At 42.8% G+C, this 22651-nt stretch overlaps 1 protein-coding gene across 1 annotated transcript in view; it reads left to right on the forward strand.

Moving 5' to 3' along the window:
- XIRP2 (xin actin binding repeat containing 2) overlaps positions 1 to 22651 on the forward strand; it is a 144693-nt gene that overhangs the window by 85210 nt on the left and 36832 nt on the right. Inside the window, exon 3 of the mRNA XM_040358503.1 lies at positions 18410 to 18541. Within this exon, the coding sequence (XP_040214437.1) occupies positions 18410 to 18541 (132 nt within the window). The remainder of the gene's footprint in view (positions 1 to 18409; positions 18542 to 22651) is intronic.

A 22651-nucleotide genomic window follows, 5' to 3' on the forward strand; every position in this document is an offset into this window, starting at 1 on the left:
ATACAAAATTATATTCTCTTGTACATAAAATAAGTTTGGACATATATTATTTTTTTCATTTTAACCACTTGCTTACTAGGCACATATACTCCCTTTCTACCCAGGCCAATTTTCAGCTTTCCTTTGAAAGACAATTGCACGGTAATGCTACACTGCACCTATATGATTTTGTTATATTTTTTTCACAAAAATAGAGCTTTCTTTTGGTGGTATTTAATCGCCACTGGGGTTTCTATTTTTTTGCTAAACAAACCAAAAAAGACCAAACATTTTGGTAAAAAATAACTGTTTTTAAAGTTTGTTTTAAAATGTTTCAAACAGGTAATTTGTCTCCTCCATTGCACTAATGGGGCTACACTGATGGGCACTGATAGGCTGCACTGATAAGGTGGCACTGATGGGCACTGATGAGGCGGCACTGGTGGGCACTGATCAGGAGGCACTGATAAGGTTTCACTGGCACTGATAGGTGGAACTGATGGACACTAAAGGGTGGCACTGATCGGCACTGGTAGGTAGCACTGATAGGCAGCACCGATGGGTGGTACTGATGATGAGGCACTGATGGGGACTGATTGGCAGCACTGAGGGGCACTGTTAGGTGGCACTGATAGGTGGCACTGGTGGGCACTGGTAGTGGGCACTGAGAGGTGGCACTGGTGAGCACTGGTAGGTGGCACTGGTGGGCACTGGTTAGCAGCACTTGTGTTTACTGAGTGGGACTAATCTCCATCTTACAGAAGCCAGCAATTGGCTTTATTTTTTTCTTTTCATGCTGTCAGTGTGAGGGGAAAAAATACACTTACCAGCTTCTGTTTACATCTTGTGATCAGCTGTCATTGGCTGACAGCTGATCAAGTGGTAAAAGGCCAGGATCTGTGATCAGCCAAGTCTCAGTGATGACAGAGCGCACCGCCCATGCTCCGCAGGGGGCAGGCGGACAGCGCGAGCATGGGAGTACGTACATGGATGCCCTCACGGTAATCTAAGCCGGCGCTGTAGCCATCTTTCGGCTATAGCGCAAGCGGGAAGTGGTTAAATTGCTGTTTCACATATACAGAATCGGATATGATGAGATGATAGCCTTCTTGGTAATCATAGATTTCAGATTGGCATTGGCTACTGCTGCTGTCAATCACAGCCAGTGAGGTGGAAGTGGGTGGGGCAGGGCCAAGGTACACTCTGTGGGCCAGATTCTCGTAGATCGCCGCATCTCTGCGGCGGCGTAACGTATGTCATTTACGTTACGCCGCCGCAAGTTTTACAGGCAAGTGCTTGATTCACAAAGCACTTGCCTGTAAAGTTGCGGCGGCGTAGCGTAAATCACCCGGCGCAAGCCGGTCTAATTCAAATTAGCCGGGTAGGGGGCGTATCGCATTTAAATTAAGCGCGTTCCCGCGCCGAATGTAATGCGCATGCGCCGTCCCTAAAATTTCCCGACGTGCATTGCGCTTAATGACGCAAGGACGTCATTGGTTTTGCCGTGATTGTAAATGGCGTCCAGCCCCATTCACGGACGACTTACGCAAACAACGTAAATTTTTAAATTTCAACGCGGGAACATCGGCCATACTTAACATTGGTTGCCCCTCATATAGCAGGGGCAACCTTACGCCATGCAAACCTTACGTAAACGTCGTAACTTCACTGCGTCGACCGCGCGTACATTCGGGAATTCGCGTATCTAGCTAATTTGCATGCTCAACTGGGAAAACGACGGAGGCGACACCTAGCGGCGAAAAAAAAAATGCATTTTGGATCCCACAGCGTAAGAGCCTTACGCCTGTCGGATCTAATGGATATCTATGCGTAACTGATTCTAAGAATCAGGCGCATAGATACGATGGCCCAGATTAGGACTTACGACAGCGTACATGGCGTTGCGCCGTCGTAAGCACTTTGAGAATCTGGGCCTGTGTGTCTTATGGATATGCAAAGCCAGCTGGGAAGCGAGCATGCACGCCTGCCCCCATAGCAAGCGGCTTGCTATAGGGGTACTTAGTAGGGGGTAGGGGCCAGGAGCACAGAAGGGGGGACCCCAGAAAATAATGTTAAAGGCTGCTGTGTGCAAAACCATTACATAGAGCAGGTAAGTATACCGTTTGTTATTTAAAAAAATTAAAAGTGAGCCTTTAGAATTACTTCCAGACAAGCCCATATGTAACGTGAAGGGATAGTTTAATACTATTGCTGGCTTAAAGTGTTAGAGGAGATATCAATGTGTTTTGACATTTTTTTATTTATAAAAGGATAGCTAGTCACCTGTAGACTTCAATTTCCATAGTAAGAGGGAAATATTTCCAAAATAAGTGGACAGTTGTTTGAGGCGCTTTGTTAGTGTTGTCCATATATCTAGGTATAAAGACATTTTATTTTCCACAAGGCATGTGGCTGAAGTATTAAAGGGTGTCAAACTGCCCAGCTTCAGCAGCTCTCTTTTTCCAATGAATATTTTTTCTTTAACCGCAGAGATTTTATCATTAGCAGTGAACAGCGCTGTGTTTTTACCCTAAAGTGATAGATTTTGTGTTTTAGTTTGTTGAATGTTTCAGCAAGGCCTTTTAAATTCCAGTCACTAGACATAAAATTGATAAAGCTCCTCAGTTTGTCTCGTGCTGTTTGAATAGTCACTTTAGCTTTGTAAAAAAATATCAGGATTTCAGGGCATACTTCAATATTCATAGGATTATTTAAAGCAGCACTCATCCCTGACTCGAAAATAGCAAGCAACTATGTTTTTTTTTACAATTAGCCAATCATGTGCAAGAAAATATCCTTTTAATTTCCCTTGATTGGGTGCGCAAAGTAAATACAGCTTCACCTTATTTACTAAACTAAATTTATTTTGTTTAGGGAACAGTCACTATTTCAGGTTGTCTCCTACTGCCAGCCAGATATCTGCAGGGACATTTAGGGTAGGGTGACTAGACACCCCCGGTTTCCAGGGACAGTCCCCAGATTGAGGACACTGTCCCCGGACTACATCTGTCCCTGGTTTTGTCCCTGGATTGGATTTGAACAGGGGCTGGGGCAATTTCAAAGTCAGTGCAGAATAAAAAAAAAAAAATCTGAATTGCACACCCCCGCTCCGCCACTCTTACTAGCTTAGGGGGGCACATTTTTTTCCATTATCTGTGCCCCTTTCTAAGATCATGTGCTGGTCGGAGTGGAGGGAATAGTTCTTCAGTTTCGGGGTGCATGCCCATTCAGCTCCACTCACATGTTCTTCTGCCTTGGTTCAAGTCCCGGCCAGCCTCCTGCCTGCTTGTCTCCATGCCTTTCCTGGTGGAGTGATCTTTCTCCACTCTCCACCATTAGTAGCCAGGGCCTGAGAGTAAGAATCGAGAGGCTGAAAAGTGGGTGGCAACGGGCAGAGAGTCGCTGATTGCTGGCATTACTAGTAAAAAAATAAATAAAATATGTCAATATATTTCATTTTAAAAATCTGATCACCTTAATTTAGGGATCTCAGTGTGACCAAGTCATATCGTAGCTCTCCAAGGGAAGTGCTCTCTAAGGCCCAGATTCTTGTACATCGGCGTATCTCTGCGGTGGCGTAACGTATCCGATTTACGTTACGCCTCCGCAACTTACACGGGCAAGTGCTGTATTCTCAAAGCACTTGCTCCGTAAGTTGCGGCGGCGTCGCGTAAATCGTCTGGCGTAAGCCCGCCTAATTCAAATGTGGAGGGGGGGGCGTGTTTTATGTTAAACTATTGTGACCCGACGTGATTGACGTTTTTGCAGAACGGTGCATGCGCCGTCCGTGGAATTTCCCAGTGTGCATTGCTCCAAAGTACGCCGCAAGGACATCATTGGTTTCGACGTGAACGTAAATGACGTCCAGCCCCATTCACGGACGACTTACGCAAACAACGTAACTTTTTCAAATTTCGACGCGGGAACGACGGCCATACTTAACATTGGCTGCGCCTCATATAGCAGGGGCAACTATACGCCGGGAAAAGCCTAACGTAAACATCGTAACTTTACTGCGTCGGCCGCGCATACGTTCGGGAATTCGCGTATGTAGCTAATTTGCATACTCAACCCGGATTTCGGCGGAAGCGCCACCTAGCGGTCAAAAAAAAAATGTAGTTAAGATCCGACGGCGTAAGAGGCTTACGCCTGTCGGATCTAATGGATATCTATGCGTAACTTATTCTAAGAATCAGACGCATAGATACGACGGGTCGGATTAGGACTTACGACGGAGTACATGGCGCTGCGCCATCGTAAGTCCTTTAAGAATCTGGGCCTAGGTGCCTTATATGTTACTATTGGAAAGTGCATTGTGGATAAATAGTGCCCTCTACTGCCTGAAGCAATGTATGACCTGTAATATATGTGATGCACATGCTGTAAATTAACTTATATAAATGAACAGTCAATTTCTACATGTAAACCAAGTTAAAGTACAAGAAAACACTTCTATCATTTTCAGCCAAGGAAGCTGCCATGTTTGCCTCTGTTTAATCTACAACTGCCATGATGTTGCACATGTGATCAGTTATGACACCAGCCATTGGATAGTTTGACAGTTTGGTTGAGAGTGCAACCAATGGGAGTATTACATTTACGGCACGTGCCGCATGGGTTTACTTCTGCTTTAAGTATCCACATGTGTTTACTAAAGTTTCAGGTACAAGGGTTAGGCCCTGCCTACAACCCCACTATCCAGTGACAGATTAACGTGTTACTAAACCCAGGACCCTGCATTTCATTATATCTGGTCTCCCACAATACACAGAACATGGAAATGCAATTCTTTTAGTAAATAAAAAATGCTAAATAGTACCTTTCCTAATCAGCAGTATATAGCAGTCTTGTGACTTCTATCAGTGTCCGGTCAAGCACTGGTTAAAGCTTGTAGGAGGAGTTTTCATTCTACTATGACTGTCCTATGAGGCTGCATGGCCCCTGACTTTTTGTCTGAGTAGTGATGATTGGCCCTGTGCCAGTCACATGCACCCTCGTAAAAACAAAAAATAAATTAAAAAAAACTACGCTTTTGCAATACACACCAAAGTGAGCATGTCCTATCAGCAGATGGATTAGGGACTGTGGAAGAAGGAAGGGGAAGATTAGAGAAGACAGAATCAAACAGCCTTTTTACACAGTGCAGAGGATTAGCCCCTTAGGTTCCAAAGTGAGTATAGCCACAGAGTTACACACCTACTATCCAGGGATTGCTAAAGAGCTTTGGAAGAAGAGAGAGCAACAATGAGCTTACAACAACCACTATGCACATCTACTCTCTTATGGGATTGTAAAAATAAAGGCAAATATCACTTTAATGTTAGCACTAAGCATTTGTAAGATTACTAGTTATCTTAAGCTTTACTAAATTTCTGCTTTAATGCACTATAAAACATTTTCCGCCTATGGTAATGTTTCTAATGAAAAAAAAGTACACTATTGCAAAACGTGCAGAACTAAACAGTGATGCCGCGTACACACGGGTTGTAAAAAAATGAAATTTTTTAATGGTCTAGAAAAAACAAAGTTTTTTTCAGCCCGATTGTTAAAACAGCCTTGCCTACACACGATCATGAAAAAAAATGCTCTAGCAAAGCGCGGTGACGTACAACACGTACGATGGCAATATAAAGGGGAACTTCCATTCGGATGGCGCCACCCTTGGGGCTGCTTTTGCTGATTTTGTGTTAGTAAAAGACGATTTGTGCTTTTCAGTCTGTTGTAGCGTGATGAATGTGCTATCTCCATTACGAACGCTAGTTTTACTAGAACGAGCGCTCCCGTCTCATAACTTGCTTCTGAGCAATGCACGTTTTTTTCACGTCGTTAAAGCCCACACGCGACCATTTTTTACGACGTTAAAAACGACAACGTTAAAACGTCGAAATTTTTAATGCCCATTTTTTACATCGTGAAAAATGCTCTGGAGCCCACACACGATTGTTTTTTTATGACATAAAAAAAAACGTAATTTTTTACAACCCGAAAAACGGTCGTGTGTACGCGGCATGAGTGTATCTGGTGAAAAAGTGCCTTAAAATAAAATTATTCATGGGTCAAAGCAATGATAATAGTTGCTAATGATAAAACCCATACATACACATCTACAGCATTAAAACTTTCCTCTACCTAGGAGTAAACTGAGAATCTCATAATAACACTTTATAGATTTATAGATAAAGCCATGCCTAAGCTTTTGTTAGTGGATGCCTGCCTCATTTCTAAATCTCATTTTAATTCTCGACTGTGGTTTTTTTTTCCTCTTTTTCTCTCTCTCTCTCGGCACACTCTAAATCCATTAGGAGTAGCCTAATCAACATAGAAATGAAGCAGAGTGGCAGTGACTTACTCCGTTAAACCAATTATGATTAGTGCTAGAAGCAGGATGCTGAGCGATTGGCAGCTTTATGGACAGGTGATAATAAAATCTTATGAAAAAAAGTAATTTTCGTTCCTTAATGAACAGTAAAGATGTAAAGAAATATGGCTTTTTTTTACAGAGACAGGTAGAACCTGATGGGACGAACGAATAAAAATATTTTATGATTAATTTAACTTCTGTATTAGTATTTTCAGCACAAGCAGAGACTCCCAGTTGATCCTGAATTCTTATTTGGCACCAAAAGTTCAATCTACTTTTACTGTTGGCACAAAGTACTCTGACTAAGGGATATATGAGGAACGGGGCAGATTTGCAATTGAGGTAGAGCTGCTTGTGCCTTTTGCTGTTACAAAGTGTGCCAAGAAAAATAAATAAAAAACATGTATGTTTATGCAATATATATATATATATATATATATATATATATTTGGGTTGTCCCGATGCCGATACTAGTATCGTTATCGGCACCGATACCTAGCATTTGCCCGAGTACTTGTACTCGGGCAAATGCTCTCAATGCTTCACCAGATACCTGGACAGTCAGCGGTGATCGGTGTGTGGGGGAGTTACAAGCTTCTTCCCCTGCGGCTTTCAGTTGCTTTAGTGAAATCTATACAGCGTTGATCGGTGCTTGTAACTCCCCCACACGCGATCACCGCTGACTGTCCCTGCATCCTCCTCCAATCCCCCTCCATGCCCCCTTGTTTTTTATTGTCTAAACTAGCTGAATACCCGGCGTTGCCCAGTCTTCCTATCTTAACCTTTTGGGGAGGAAAATCATAGTTATATAAATATACCCATCTTTTATATAAGGGTGTAGGTAAGGGTTAATTTAACTGTCATATATTTTTATTTGGCATATAAGTAATATGTGTACCAGGTATTATTGAAATATCTCCAGGCGTACAGAAGTTATGTGGGAACATACATTTCCCATTGATTTGCATGGGACTTTAAACAAAAACCCCAACCCTCACAAATGGGGGTAGTTAAGGGATAAATTAACTATCCTATAGTTTAAGTGGACATATAAGTAACATGTGACCAAGTGTTATCGAAATATCTACAGCCGTTTGGAAGTTATGAAGTAACATGTATTTCCCATAGAGTTGAATGGGACTTTAAAGGAAAACCCCCGACCATGGCAAATGGGGGTGGGTAAGGGTTAAACCACCTTTCCTATGTTTGTTGCTGACATATAAGTAACATGTGTGCCAAGTTTCATGTTAATATCTTTAGCCGTTTGGACGTGATGCTGGAACATGAAGTAACATGTATTTCCCATAGAGTTGAATGGGACTTTAACTACTAGCCGACCAGCCACCGTCATTATACGGCGGCAGGTCGGCTCTCCTAGGCGAGAGCCCGTAGCTATACGTCCTCTCTTTTAGCCGCCACTAGGGGGCGCGTGCGCGCCCCCCGCTCGCCCCCGACTCCCATGCGTGTGCCCGGCGGGCGCGATCGCCGCCGGGCACATGCGATCGCTCGGTACAGAGCAGGGAACGGGAGCTGTGTGTGTAAACACACAGCTCCCGGTCCTGTCAGCGGGGGAAATGCTGATTTTCCGTTCATACAATGTATGAACCGAGGATCAGTGTTTCCCCTAGTGAGGCCACCCCCACCCCCCACAGTAAGAACACACTGAGGGAACATACTTAACCCCTTCCCCGCCCCCTAGTGTTAACCCCTTCCCTGCCAGTGGCATTTTTATAGTAATCCAATGCATTTTTATAGCACTGATCGCTATAAAAATGCCAATGGCCCCAAAAATGTGTCAAAAGTGTCCAAAGTGTCCGCCATAATGTCGCAGTACCGAAAAAAAATCGCTGATCGCCGCCATTACTAGTAAAAAAAATATATTAAGAAAAATTACATAAAAATACCCCCTATTTTGTAAACGCTATAACTTTTGCGCAAACCAATCAATAAACGCTTATTGCGATTTTTTTTCCGAAAAATAGGTAGAAGAATACGTATCGGCCTAAACTGAGGAAAAAAAATGTTTTTTTATATATTTTTGGGGGATATTTATTACAGCAAAAAGTAAAAAATATTTTTTTTTTCAAAATTGTCGCTCTATTTTTGTTTATAGCGCAAAAAATAAAAACCGCAGAGGTGATCAAATACCACCAAAAGAAAGCTCTATTTGTGGGAAAAAAAGGACGCCAATTTTGTTTGGGAGCCACGTCGCACGACCGCGCAATTGTCAGTTAAAGCGACGCAGTCCAGAATCACAAAAAGTACTCTGGTCTTTGGGCAGCAATATGGTCCGGGGGGTAAGTGGTTAAAGAAAAACCCAGACCATGGCAAATGGGGGTGGGTAAGGGTTAAACCACCTATCCTATGTTTGTTGCTGACATATAAGTAACATGTGTGCCAAGTTTCATGTTAATATCTTTAGCCGTTTGGACGTGATGCTGGAACATACATACATACACACACACACACGTTGAGTTTTATATATATAGATTGGTTCCTTTAACCACTTGCTTACTGGGCACATATACCCCCTTTGTGCCCAGGCGAAATTTCAGCTTCCGGCACTGCGTCGCTTTAACTGACATTTGCGCGGTCGTGCGACGTGGCTCCCAAACAAAATTGACGTCCTTTTTTCCCCACAAATAGAGCTTTATTTTGGTGGTATTTGATCACCTCTGCGGTTTTTATTTTTTGCGCTATAAACAAAAAAAGTGCGACAATTTAAAAATATATATTTTTTTTTACTTGTTGCTATAATAAATATCCCAATTTTTTTAAAAAAAAAACAATTTTTTTTCTCAGTTAAGGCCGATATGTATTTTTCGGCGTATTTTTGTAAAAAAAAAAAAAACGCAAAAAGCGACTGGTTTGCGCAAAAGTTATAGCCCCTACAAAATGGGGAACAGAATTATGATTTTTTTTTATTATTTTTTTTTTTACTAGTAATGGCGGCGATCTGCGATTTTTATTGGGACTGCGATATTGCGGCGGACGTATCGGACACTTTTGACACAAATTTGGGACCATTCACATTTATACGGCGATCAGTGCTATAAAAATGCACTAATTACTGTATAAATGTGACTGGCAGGGAAGGGGTTAACACTAGGTGGTGAGGAAGGGGTTAAATGTGTATCCTAGGTGTGTTCTAACTGTGTGGGGGGAGGGGGGTGACTGGGGGAGGTGACCGATGCTGTGTCCCTATGTACAAGGGACACAGATCGGTCTCCTCTCCTCTGACAGCACGTGGAGCTCTGTGTTTACTCACAGAGCTCCACGTCCCTGCTGTGTTACCGACGATCGCGTGTACCCGGCAGACATCGCGGCTGCCAGGTACACGCATCGGCTCCCCAGCGATGCGCCGGGACAGTGTTTACCCGCTGCGCACCCCCCAGAGGCACGCGCGGGTAATGCACTTTAAAAGACGTCCAAAGACGTCCACCCGGCACTTGAGAGCCGCACTGTTGACGTCTTTTGTCAATAGCGCGGGTCTCAAGTGGTTAAGCTAGTGCATTGTTGGTTCTCTTAGCTTTTCCTTCGATTTCCCTTCTAAATGCTTTTTTTCTTTGTCTGAATTTCTCACTTCCTGTTTCTTCTCATTAAGCTTTCCACCATCATCCAAGCGGTGGAAAGTCAGTAAGAACAGCTTACTGAACAGCTTACTGAGGAGGAACAGGAAGTGAGAAATTCAGACAAAGAAAACAAAACAAAAAAAACATTTAGAAGGGAAATCGAAGGAAAAGGTAAGTGAACCAACAATGCACTAGCTTATAGGAACCTATTTAGAAAATAAAAAACAACCTTTACAACCCCTTTAAGAATAGATAGGGTATCTCAGCTAATGGACAGGGAATTTCTTGGGTCCCTTGGCCTGCTGGGAGAGCCTATTTAATTGAGTGAGGTTAGGTGATCTGAGTTCTGTGCCACCTGGATGGCTGTCTGGGTGGATGTATGTTGTACTGCCCGGGCTGCTAGGCTGGAGTTTGGGCCTATCCCGGGCACATCTGGCTGCTAGGCTATCTGAGGGCCTATCCAGAAGCAAGAGAGCAGTGTAGGGATGGGGCTGCGGCTTGCAGTCCAACCAGAAGTGATGGTTCTGCCGGCCTGTCGTGGTTGGAGGTATAGGAGAAGCTGTCACCACTAAGGGACTAGTGTTGCTCACGAATATTCATATTAATATTATGCGCTTCATATTAATTATCTGACCGGAGTACTGGAGTACTGGGCACACATATACATGATCACTACATTGGTGCCGTAACCCGGATGTAGTGATCATGTATATGTGTGCCCAGTACTCCAGTACTCCGGTCAGATAATTAATATCTTAGATGTTAGTACGATGACTATAAATTTGTTGTTCCGCAGCAACTCACACCAGGTTCTCCAGAGAATGCATTTAATGGATCTTCCAATAACATACAAAGTCCAAAGTCCACAGACGATACAAGAATCCAACAGAGTATAATTCAGAATCCCATCTTCTCCTAGACCTGTGCAATGTTCATCATAGAGTGACAAGACTAGATTCCTTGAATGCCAGCTTGAGTGCTTCAAATATTGGACTCACACTGGAAGGGGGGGGGTCAACCAAATGTTCCCATTGAATGAACATCCCCCAAATCTAATTAACATCAATAAACACTTCCAGCTGTCCCTGGCTCTGGAGGTTCTCATTAGACTAAAGGAGGCCTGGGACCTTGCTACATATATATCTAATGAAATACATATTTCTGTGACTTTATTTAGGTTTTAGGTTAGACTACTCAAGGAGATATTGGCGTAACATAAATCCAGCTACCCATTGAGATATTACTAGGGTTGTCCCGATACCACTTTTTTAGGACCGAGTACAAGTACAGATATTTTTTTTCATGTACTCGCCGATACCGATTACCGATACTTTTTTTTATAGTCATCGTACTAACATCTAAGATATTAATTATCTGACCGGAGTACTGGAGTACTGGGCACACATATACATGATCACTACATTGGTGCCGTGACCCGGATGTAGTGATCATGTATATGTGTGCCCAGTACTCCAGTACTCCGGTCAGATAATTAATATCTTAGATGTTAGTACGATGACTATAAATTTGTTGTTCCGCAGCAACTCACACCAGGTTCTCCAGAGAACGCATTTAATGGATTTTCCAATAACATACAAAGTCCAAAGTCCACAGACGATACAAGAATCCAACAGAGTATAATTCAGAATCCCATCTTCTCCTAGACCTGTGCAATGTTCATCATAGAGTGACAAGACTAGATTCCTTGAATGCCAGCTTGAGTGCTTCAAATATTGGACTCACACTGGAAGGGGGGGGGGGGGTCAACCAAATGTTCCCATTGAATGAACATCCCCCAAATCTAATTAACATCAATAAACACTTCCAGCTGTCCCTGGCTCTGGAGGTTCTCATTAGACTAAAGGAGGCCTGGGACCTTGCTACATATATATCTAATGAAATACATATTTCTGTGACTTTATTTAGGTTTTAGGTTAGACTACTCAAGGAGATATTGGCGTAACATAAATCCAGCTACCCATTGAGATATTACTAGGGTTGTCCCGATACCACTTTTTTAGGACCGAGTACAAGTACCGATATTTTTTTTCATGTACTCGCCGATACCGATTACCGATACTTTTTTTTATAGTCATCGTACTAACATCTAAGATATTAATTATCTGACCGGAGTACTGGAGTACTGGGCACACATATACATGATCACTACATTGGTGCCGTGACCCGGATGTAGTGATCATGTATATGTGTGCCCAGTACTCCAGTACTCCGGTCAGATAATTAATATCTTAGATGTTAGTACGATGACTATAAATTTGTTGTTCCGCAGCAACTCACACCAGGTTCTCCAGAGAACGCATTTAATGGATCTTCCAATAACATACAAAGTCCAAAGTCCACAGACGATACAAGAATCCAACAGAGTATAATTCAGAATCCCATCTTCTCCTAGACCTGTGCAATGTTCATCATAGAGTGACAAGACTAGATTCCTTGAATGCCAGCTTGAGTGCTTCAAATATTGGACTCACACTGGAAGGGGGGGGGGGGGGTCAACCAAATGTTCCCATTGAATGAACATCCCACAAATCTAATTAACATCAATAAACACTTCCAGCTGTCCCTGGCTCTGGAGGTTCTCATTAGACTAAAGGAGGCCTGGGACCTTGCTACATATATATCTAATGAAATACATATTTCTGTGACTTTATTTAGGTTTTAGGTTAGACTACTCAAGGAGATATTGGCGTAACATAAATCCAGCTACCCATTGAGATATTACTCTGGTTGTCCCGATACCACTTTTTTAGGACCGAGTACAAGTACCGATATTTTTTTTCATGTACTCGCCGATACCGATTACCGATACTTTTTTTTATAGTCATCGTACTAACATCTAAGATATTAATTATCTGACCGGAGTACTGGAGTACTGGGCACACATATACATGATCACTACATTGGTGCCGTGACCTGGATGTAGTGATCATGTATATGTGTGCCCAGTACTCCAGTACTCCGGTCAGATAATTAATATCTTAGATGTTAGTACGATGACTATAAATTTGTTGTTCCGCAGCAACTCACACCAGGTTCTCCAGAGAACGCATTTAATGGATCTTCCAATAACATACAAAGTCCAAAGTCCACAGACGATACAAGAATCCAACAGAGTATAATTCAGAATCCCATCTTCTCCTAGACCTGTGCAATGTTCATCATAGAGTGACAAGACTAGATTCCTTGAATGCCAGCTTGAGTGCTTCAAATATTGGACTCACACTGGAAGGGGGGGGGGGGCAACCAAATGTTCCCATTGAATGAACATCCCCCAAATCTAATTAACATCAATAAACACTTCCAGCTGTCCCTGGCTCTGGAGGTTCTCATTAGACTAAAGGAGGCCTGGGACCTTGCTACATATATATCTAATGAAATACATATTTCTGTGACTTTATTTAGGTTTTAGGTTAGACTACTCAAGGAGATATTGGCGTAACATAAATCCAGCTACCCATTGAGATATTACTAGGGTTGTCCCGATACCACTTTTTTAGGACCGAGTACAAGTACCGATATTTTTTTTCATGTACTCACCGATACTTTTTTTTATAGTCATCGTACTAACATCTAAGATATTAATTATCTGACCGGAGTACTGGAGTACTGGGCACACATATACATGATCACTACATTGGTGCCGTGACCTGGATGTAGTGATCATGTATATGTGTGCCCAGTACTCCAGTACTCCGGTCAGATAATTAATATCTTAGATGTTAGTACGATGACTATAAATTTGTTGTTCCGCAGCAACTCACACCAGGTTCTCCAGAGAACGCATTTAATGGATCTTCCAATAACATACAAAGTCCAAAGTCCACAGACGATAAAAGAATCCAACAGAGTATAATTCAGAATCCCATCTTCTCCTAGACCTGTGCAATGTTCATCATAGAGTGACAAGACTAGATTCCTTGAATGCCAGCTTGAGTGCTTCAAATATTGGACTCACACTGGAAGGGGGGGGGGGGGTCAACCAAATGTTCCCATTGAATGAACATTCCACAAATCGAATTAACATCAATAAACACTTCCAGCTGTCCCTGGCTCTGGAGGTTCTCATTAGACTAAAGGAGGCCTGGGACCTTGCTACATATATATCTAATGAAATACATATTTCTGTGACTTTATTTAGGTTTTAGGTTAGACTACTCAAGGAGATATTGGCGTAACATAAATCCAGCTACCCATTGAGATATTACTAGGGTTGTCCCAATACCACTTTTTTAGGACCGAGTACAAGTACCGATATTTTTTTTCATGTACTCGCCGATACCGATTACCGATACTTTTTTTAAAAATGTGTCCCCAAATGCAGCCATGTGTGCCCACAAATGCAGCCATGTGTCCCCACAAATGCAGCCATGTGTCCCCACAAATGCAGCCATGTGTCCCCACAAATGCAGCCATGTTCCCACAAATGCAGCCATGTTCCCACAAATGCAGCCATGTGTTCCCACAAATGCAGCCATGTCCCCACAAATGCAGCCATGTCCCCACAAATGCAGCCATGTGTCCCCAGAAAGGCAGCCATGTCCCCAGAAATGCAGCCATGTGTCCCCAGAAATGCAGCCATGTGTCCCCACAAATGCAGCCATGTCCCCACAAATGCAGCCATGTGTCCCCACAAATGCAGCCATGTCCCCACAAATGCAGCCATGTGTTCCCACAAATGCAGCCATGTGTCCTCACAAATGCAGCCATGTCCCCACAGAGAAAGCCAATCACCCATCCCAATCTTGGGATGGGAGATCTGTCTATCAAAGTGCCCCGGACAAGGGGGAGGGGCTATATATAACGAGGCGCGGCGGGGAACACACAGCTATTCAAATGAAAGCTGTAATGTTCCCCGCGCTGATCAACTAGACGGCGGCGGGGGGGGGGGCTTGGCTTTCTCTTTGAGGACTGCTCTGCTCCGCTCTCCGCCCGCTCTCCGTCCCCTCTCCACCCCCTCTCCGCCCCCTCTGCACCCGCTGTCTAGAAGAAAAAAAAAGGATCGGGTGAAGCATCGGGAGTACTCGCGCAAATGCTCAGTATCGGTCTGGATACCGATACTAGTATCGGTATCGGGACAACCCTAGATATTACCACACATAATCTGCCTTGTAATCTAGATTGTTCCTTCCAGCCCTTTGGACAGTGCACCATACTGGCATAGTTTAGTTGTTAGCCCCCATTTAAAGAGAAAGCAGTGGAATGCTTTGTACATAGCACTGTAGGTTTAGGTTGTTACAGCGATGGCTACCTGCCCCTCTAGGCCCAATCTCTATTTTAACCTGCAACCCCCAATCCTATATCACTGCACTACTATATACAGCCTGAGTTGCTACTTGGCTCTTGCTATATCACTGTCATTCATCACATAGAATATACATTTCTATCTTTTTTTTGTTTGCCATCTCAGTCTCTTTGGGAAACAATAGGCTGATTGTTCAGGAAGGAGTAATTCTGTAGCCACCCGTCAATCTATTTTGCTGTGTGGAAAAAATTGTAAGGCTGTTGGCTTTTTATTCATTACCTCCCACTCTGTTTTTATGAACACTCTCCTTTCTCCGGAAGGCAAACCAAATTGGATCAAAACATAATGAAAAAAATGTAGATGGCTTGTCAGCATGGCATGGTAATAGGTGATGCATAGGAACTGTCACACAAAATGTGTTAAGCTGCCACAACCACCACAAACTTCCTTCTTTTTTTTCGACAGGTTGTCTTTTCTATAGTCACATGGTCATGCCATTAGGTTGGATAAAAATAAAGTTCCTCTATGTTGATTAGTAGATGCAACCTCCAGATTTTACTTTTTATCAATTTCTTTCATTTTTATTTTAGTAAAAAGCTCTGGCAACAGCAGACTTATTTAAAAGATTTGTACAATCCCATACATCTTTTAGGCATTTTAAATATAGCTGTCATTTATTTCACAATGCAACTTAACCATTTCCTGACCTCCTCACACAAATTTACTGCTGCAGAATGGCTATCCTGGGCGAAATCCCGTAAATATACGGCTTTGCCCAAGAGAGCCACCAGAGGGCGGAGGCACGCACCCGTTGCGCAGCCCAGGCTGTGCTTCACTCCTTCTCAAATGCCAGCCTATTGGTCGGCCAACTCATTGCAAAAACATGCCAATGTGTGGCTGATGTCCTATCTCAACAGTTAGGAAGGAAAGCTGGATGAAGGAGTTCTCTCTAGTGATTAAGCCCTTTATTCAACCTTATACACAAAATATTAAAGTACTGGGGTGCCTACCCTTCCTTCACACTCTTACCCACTCATCACCTCCCTACTCTCCTAGATTTCACCTCTCGGTTCCCTACCCATTTGCCCTGTCCTGCATTCAGCCCTTCATGTACCCTCTACTCTACCCTCAACTTGGGTACAACCAGCCTGCTGGATTCTTTCGCGATAATTGCTAATGGCTGCTATAGCTGCTAGCAATAATCACTGTATTCAACAGGCAGGGATGGCTTCCCCTTGCCCCCCTGACGGGAGAAGACAATTGCTGGTTCTCCAGTTAACACTGTCTGTGTTGATGGGTGAATCGTGAAAATTTGTTTCTTAAAGTGTAAGTAAACCCTTCTATTGTTTTCAGCCAAGGAAGCTGCCATTTTGGCCTCTGTTTAATCTGCAACTTCCATATTGCTGCACTTGTGATTCATTATGACACCGGTCATTGGATGGTTTGACAGTTTGGTTGAGAGCACAACCAATGTGACAGCTAGCATTTCTGGCATGCCGGGAATGTTAACTGTTTTTTGAAACTATAAAATAGAAGGGTTTACTTCCGCTTTAAGAAATTTGCACTGTGTTTGGCTTGCCTTACTAACTTACAGTATGTCTTTCCCTCTACAAAACCTAATTTAATAAAAAAAAAAAAATAGGCTTTTGCGCTAAAGGTGTAATGTTCTAGATATGTATTCAGATTACCTCAGTTTTACATTAGACTCACTATAAAAATGTTATAGATGAATGACTATTTAAAGATCTATATAACAATTTAACCAGCTACCAAGGACTGATATAAGATTTGTTGCACTGTATCAATTATAGAGTCAATGATTATTGTGTAACCAGTGAATGTGCTTTGTTTACAGTTAAAAAAAGAAAATACTGGGGTGCTGGTGACATAAAACCTTGCTCCTGCCAATAGGTCACAGCTTCTCCAGAAAGCCTTACTACCATAGGTGTGCGCAACGGGTGTGCCAGGGCACATCCTAATCCTGGGATGGCAACCTGTCAATCATAATCCACCTATGGATAGTGGGCAGATGACTGGTAAACCTTGATCCTTCCTTGCCAAACCCCAGAACTTGGACAGGAAAGGCGGTGGGGTTGGAATGTAGTGTAAACTATCTGTATTTTCCTCCTGCAGCAGCTGAAAGTAGGCTTTTCCTCCTCTCCCTCTCGCCGACATTCAGCTGCCACAGGAGAAAAATACAGGAGATTGGTACCAATATATGCCACCCCCGCCACCCCTTCTGTCCCTCTTTCTGCTGCCTGGGTCTCCCCCTTCCCCTATTGTTTCAGGATGGAGAGCGGGGAAGAGGGTGGTATGTATATCATACATGCATATGTGTTGGAGCTTTGAGGTGCACACCTATGCATACTACCAATTAAAAAGTGGAGAAACCATGAAAACCATAGTTCAGAAGTGAAGAACAACAGTCTTAAAGGGGTTGTAAAGGAAAAACATTTTTTTCATAATAAGCATCCTTTACCTGCAGACATTCCTCTTTTCACTTCCTCATTGTTCGTTTTTGCTCAGAAGTTGCTCTATTTCTTCTCTGTTCTGTTCACTTCCTGCTTGTCTGATTTTTCTGACCACCGTGAAGGGAGGTTTTAATGCGGTGGTCAGTAACGTGCTCACCCCCTCCTGGGAACTACATCTGTGCGGCAGGACGCTCTCTACGTGTTAGAGACTTCAAGGAGGTGTGAATTACTGGGCGTGCCACAGTTCATACTGGGAAATATAGTTCTTACATGAATGAACGATGCAAACCAGGAAGTGAATGAGAGAACAGAAACTAGAATGCCGGAGGTGATATAGATGAAGGAATTTAATAGGTACAGTATTTACTCGTGTTTTTAACCTTTAATCTTTACACTATTCTGTCTGTCTACCTTGTAGACATTAATTTTAGGCAAAAATGTTTTTTTCCTTTAGTGACCCTTTAACATGTACCAGGATCACACAATGTTTCTTTAGCAGGCTCAGAAGATGGCTTGTGAGTGACAATGTATTGCTATTGAGAATACAAAACAGCTAACAAGTTAATCTACAGTGGATCCACCCGCCTCTCATTCAGCCAATGCTATGGCTACAAAGCGACATTCAGCCATTAGGAACACGTGTATCCTTTAGCACAGGCATTGCTGAAGCGACCAATATAAAATGAATTCCACGTACACATAACTTGGTATTTTGTACGTTTCCTGACATCTTCTTACCTCTCAATTCCTTCTTTATCTTCAGGTGCTGGAGGAGGCAGAAGCTTGCGTGGTACCTGGAGGCTTGGCAACCATGAAGAAACACTTTGAAACATCAGACATTGCATCTTCTCACAGCGCTGTCTCTCAGTATCAGTATCAGCATAGATCTGTAAAGGTAAGGAAATAACGAAAGTCTTCCAGCCTGTACAAAATTCCAAGAATAGACAATTCAGTCTTTTATGCTCTCGGATCAAAGATCATTTTATATTTCCTGGAAATTATCATTAAAGCTCATCTCAAGACACACTCTCACATACTATACACTACCTCACCTCCATCTAATGAATTGCTGTAGGACAGCAAAAAAAAAATCTGAAATCCCCAAATAATAACCCTCACCTGTTTGTGGAAGGGTCTTTTTTCTGGTGTCTATCATGTCACCGCTTAGGTGATCTAAACACTTTCTATTGGGTGTCCAGCAGCAGAATCCTCCCAGGTTCAGAACCTGCAGAAAAGTAATGACACTGGAAAATATCTGTCATGGAAAAAAGTTAATTAGCATACTTTTCTCTATTTGGCATTCCGCGGATCTCAGCAAAAGCTGGGGCAAAAGTATGTACTGTATAGTAACTATGGCCCGGATTCAGAAAGAAGTTACGACAGCGTATCTCCAGATACGCCGTCGTACTTCCGAATGCGGGCCGTCGCAACCTTGCGCCTGATTCATAGAATCAGATACGCCTCACAGTTGCCTAGATACGAGTGGCGTAAGTCTCTTACGCCGTCGTATCTTAGTTGCATATTTACGCTGGCCGCTAGGTGGCGCTTCCGTAGATTAACCACTTCCCGACCTCCTCATGTACATTTACGTCAGCAGAATGGCACGGACAGGCACAATCACGTACCTGTACGTCCTCTGCTAGACGTGGGTGGGGGGTCCGATCGGGACCCCCCCCGGTACATGCGGAGGTCGGGTCCGCTGGGGGAGCGATCCGGGACGACGGCGCGGCTATTTGTTTATAGCCGCTCCGTCGCGATCGCTCCCCGGAGCTAAAGAACGGGGAGAGCCGTGTGTAAACACGGCTTCCCCATGCTTCACTGTGGCGGCGCATCGATCGGGTGATTCCCTTTATAGGGAAGACCCGATCGATGATGTCATTCCTACAGCCACACCCCCCTACACTAGTAAACACACACTAGGTGATCCCTAAATGTTACAGCGCCCCCTGTGTTTAACTCCCAAACTGCAACTGTCATTTTCACAATAAAGAATGCAATTTAAATCCATTTTTTGCTGTGAAAATGACAATGGTCCCAAAAATGTGTCAAAATTGTCCGAAGTGTCCGCCATAATGTCGCAGTCACGAAAAAAATCGCTGATCCCTGCCATTAGTAGTAAAAAAAATAAAAAAAATAAAAATGCAAAAAAAATATCCCCTATTTTGTAAACGCTATAAATTTTGCGCAAACCAACCGATAAACGATTATTGCGATTTTTTTTACCAAAAATAGGTAGAAGAATACGTATCGGCCTAAACTGAGGAAAAAAAAAATTATATATGTTTTTGGGGGATATTTATTACAGCAAAAAGTAAAAAATATTGCATTTTTTTCAAAATTGTCGCTCTATTTTTGTTTATAGCGCAAAAAATAAAAACTGCAGAGGTGATCAAATACCACCAAAAGAAAGCTCTATTTGTGGGGAAAAAAGGACCCCAATTTTGTTTGGTAGCCACGTCGCACGACCGCGCAATTGTCTGTTAAAGCGACGCAGTCCCGAACTGTAAAAACCCCTTGGGTCTTTAGGCAGCAATATGGTCCGGGGCTTAAGTGGTTAACGCGTCGAATATGGTAATGAGCTAGATACGCCCATTCAGAAACGTACGTGCGCCCGGCGCATTTTTTTACGTTGTTTACGTAAAGGCTTTTTTCGGCGTATAGTTACCCCTGCTCTATGAGGCGTAGCCAATGAGATACGCTACACCCGCCTAAAGATAGGCATTTGTATCTGAATCCGGGCCTATGTTTTTACTGCTATGAGTTTATTTATTTATTTTGTTTATTGCAGTATTTTAGCAAGGGGAAGACACCCACTAAATAGGCACATCTTGCTTGGAGTCCAAGGACAACATTAATCAGATCGAAAATTATCATATTATGACCTAGTTGACTCCAGTTTGGTTTCAAAATGGCTGTCTCCATTGGGTATATAGGTAAATGTGTACAATCATATTTGAACTAAGATTAACTTTATCAGCAACAAAGAATAATTGACCTGTGTTTGAATTTGAATAAAACATTTTTTGATAGCCAAAATCTTTATTCATTGTGACATACTTCCACAAGTACTATATGCTGTATCGTGTCAAAACTTCCAGCATTATCATAAATGCATCTCTTTACCACACAATTAGCATTTTTCATTATGTGCTGTACATAGGTACTCTGATGAGCGTTATTACAAGACTATTCACATATTCCAGACTCATTCTCTCTCGCTCCTTCTCTCTCTCTCTACAATTTAGGAAGATGCATGATAATGAAGCATTAAGCTGAAATAAAAAGTATGTGCAACATTTACCGTATATATTTGAGTATAAGCCGACCCGAATATAAGCCGAGGCACCTAATTTTACCACAAAAAAATGGGAAAACGTATTGACTCGAGTATAAGCCTAGGGTGTCCATCTGCATGCCTCACTGTGCCTCACTTTACCTCACTGTGTCCATGTGCATGCCTCACTGTGTCCATGCCTCACTGTGCCCATGCCTCACTGTGTCCATGACTAGACTGATGTTTAACATGGGAGTCTATGGAAGAGGAGACCGGCTTTGAAAAATCGGTGCTCCCCAACAGTAGGTCCCCCAAACAACAAACTTTGCACACTTGTAGAGGAGTAATGGGGCTACAAGTGTGCTACAAGTTCCGGGTCCAGGAGACCTACGAACGGCCAGTACCGGGTCCCCAAATTCACCAGAGAAATGACCGTTTAACATGGGAGTCTATGGAAGGGGTGCCCGGGTTTGAAAAATCGAGCACTCCCCGGACGTAGGTTCCCCGGACAACAAACTTTGCACACTTGTAGAGGAAGAGTGGGGCTACATGTGTGCCAAGTTTGGGCCGATACCGGGTACCCAAAGCCTGGGAGATCAGGCGCAAAATGGTGACTCGAGTATAACCCGAGGGGGGCATTTTCAGCATATGGTGACATATCAGGGGTCTAAACAAACCCTTGATGTCTCACTTTCTCTGCAGCCTCAGCTTTATAGAATGAATGAACAGAAATAGCTCTGTAGAGAGCTTCCTGTTCATTCATAAACTGAGGCATAGTAAACACAGTTTACCAAAACTTGGCAAAAGGCATCAAATTACAGATTAGACATTCTTATAATATGTCAAAAAAAATTAGATTTTATTTCCATCATTTACACTTTCAAAATTACAGAAAACAAAAAAAGTTTGGGCACCCTGCAGAATTTATAGCATGCACTGCCCCCTTTGCAAAGCTGAGACCTGCCAGTGTCATGGATTGTTCTCAATCATCGTCTGGGAAGACCAGGTGATGTCAATCTCAAAGGTTTTAAATGCCCAGACTCATCTGACCTTGCCCCAACAATCAGCACCATGGGTTCTTCTAAGCAGTTGTCTAGAAAACCGAAACTGAAAATAGTTGATGCTCACAAAGCTGGAGAAGGCTATAAGAAGATAGCAAAGCGTTTTCAGATGTCAATGTCCTCTGTTCAGGATGTAATTAATAAAGGGCAGTCATCAGGAACAGTAGAAGTTAAAGCAAGATCTGGAAGACCAAGAAAAATATCAGACAGAACAGCTTGCAGGATTGTGAGAAAAGCAATTTAAATAAAATCTAACATTTTTGACATATTATTAGAATGTCTAATCTGTAATTTGATGCCTTTTGGAGACTTGTCAATCTTTCCTTGGCTTCGTTATGCACATTAATACAAATTTTTACCTGGGGTGCCCAAACTTCAGGCCGCCTTGGACACATATGCGCACCAGGTGTAATTTGAAGACCACTTTTCTTGCCGCTACACCATGTTACATGTCAGCAACGGTAAAATGTTTTTGTTTTTTTGTACAGGTTAGCCACTTTACAAGCGAGTTTAGGGCATCCCCCAAACATTTTGCATTGGTGGCTTGATATTGGCTGTCCTATTAGACTTGAAATGGGCAAACAAATTTTCAGGATTCATCTCCCCTTAGTTTGATAAAGGTTCCCTTTTTCCAAGCTTTATTTTATTGAACCCTGGCACATTTGGCTCA

The sequence above is a fragment of the Rana temporaria genome, chromosome 6 (assembly GCF_905171775.1).
Source record: "Rana temporaria chromosome 6, aRanTem1.1, whole genome shotgun sequence".
Lineage (NCBI taxonomy): Eukaryota > Metazoa > Chordata > Amphibia > Anura > Ranidae > Rana > Rana temporaria.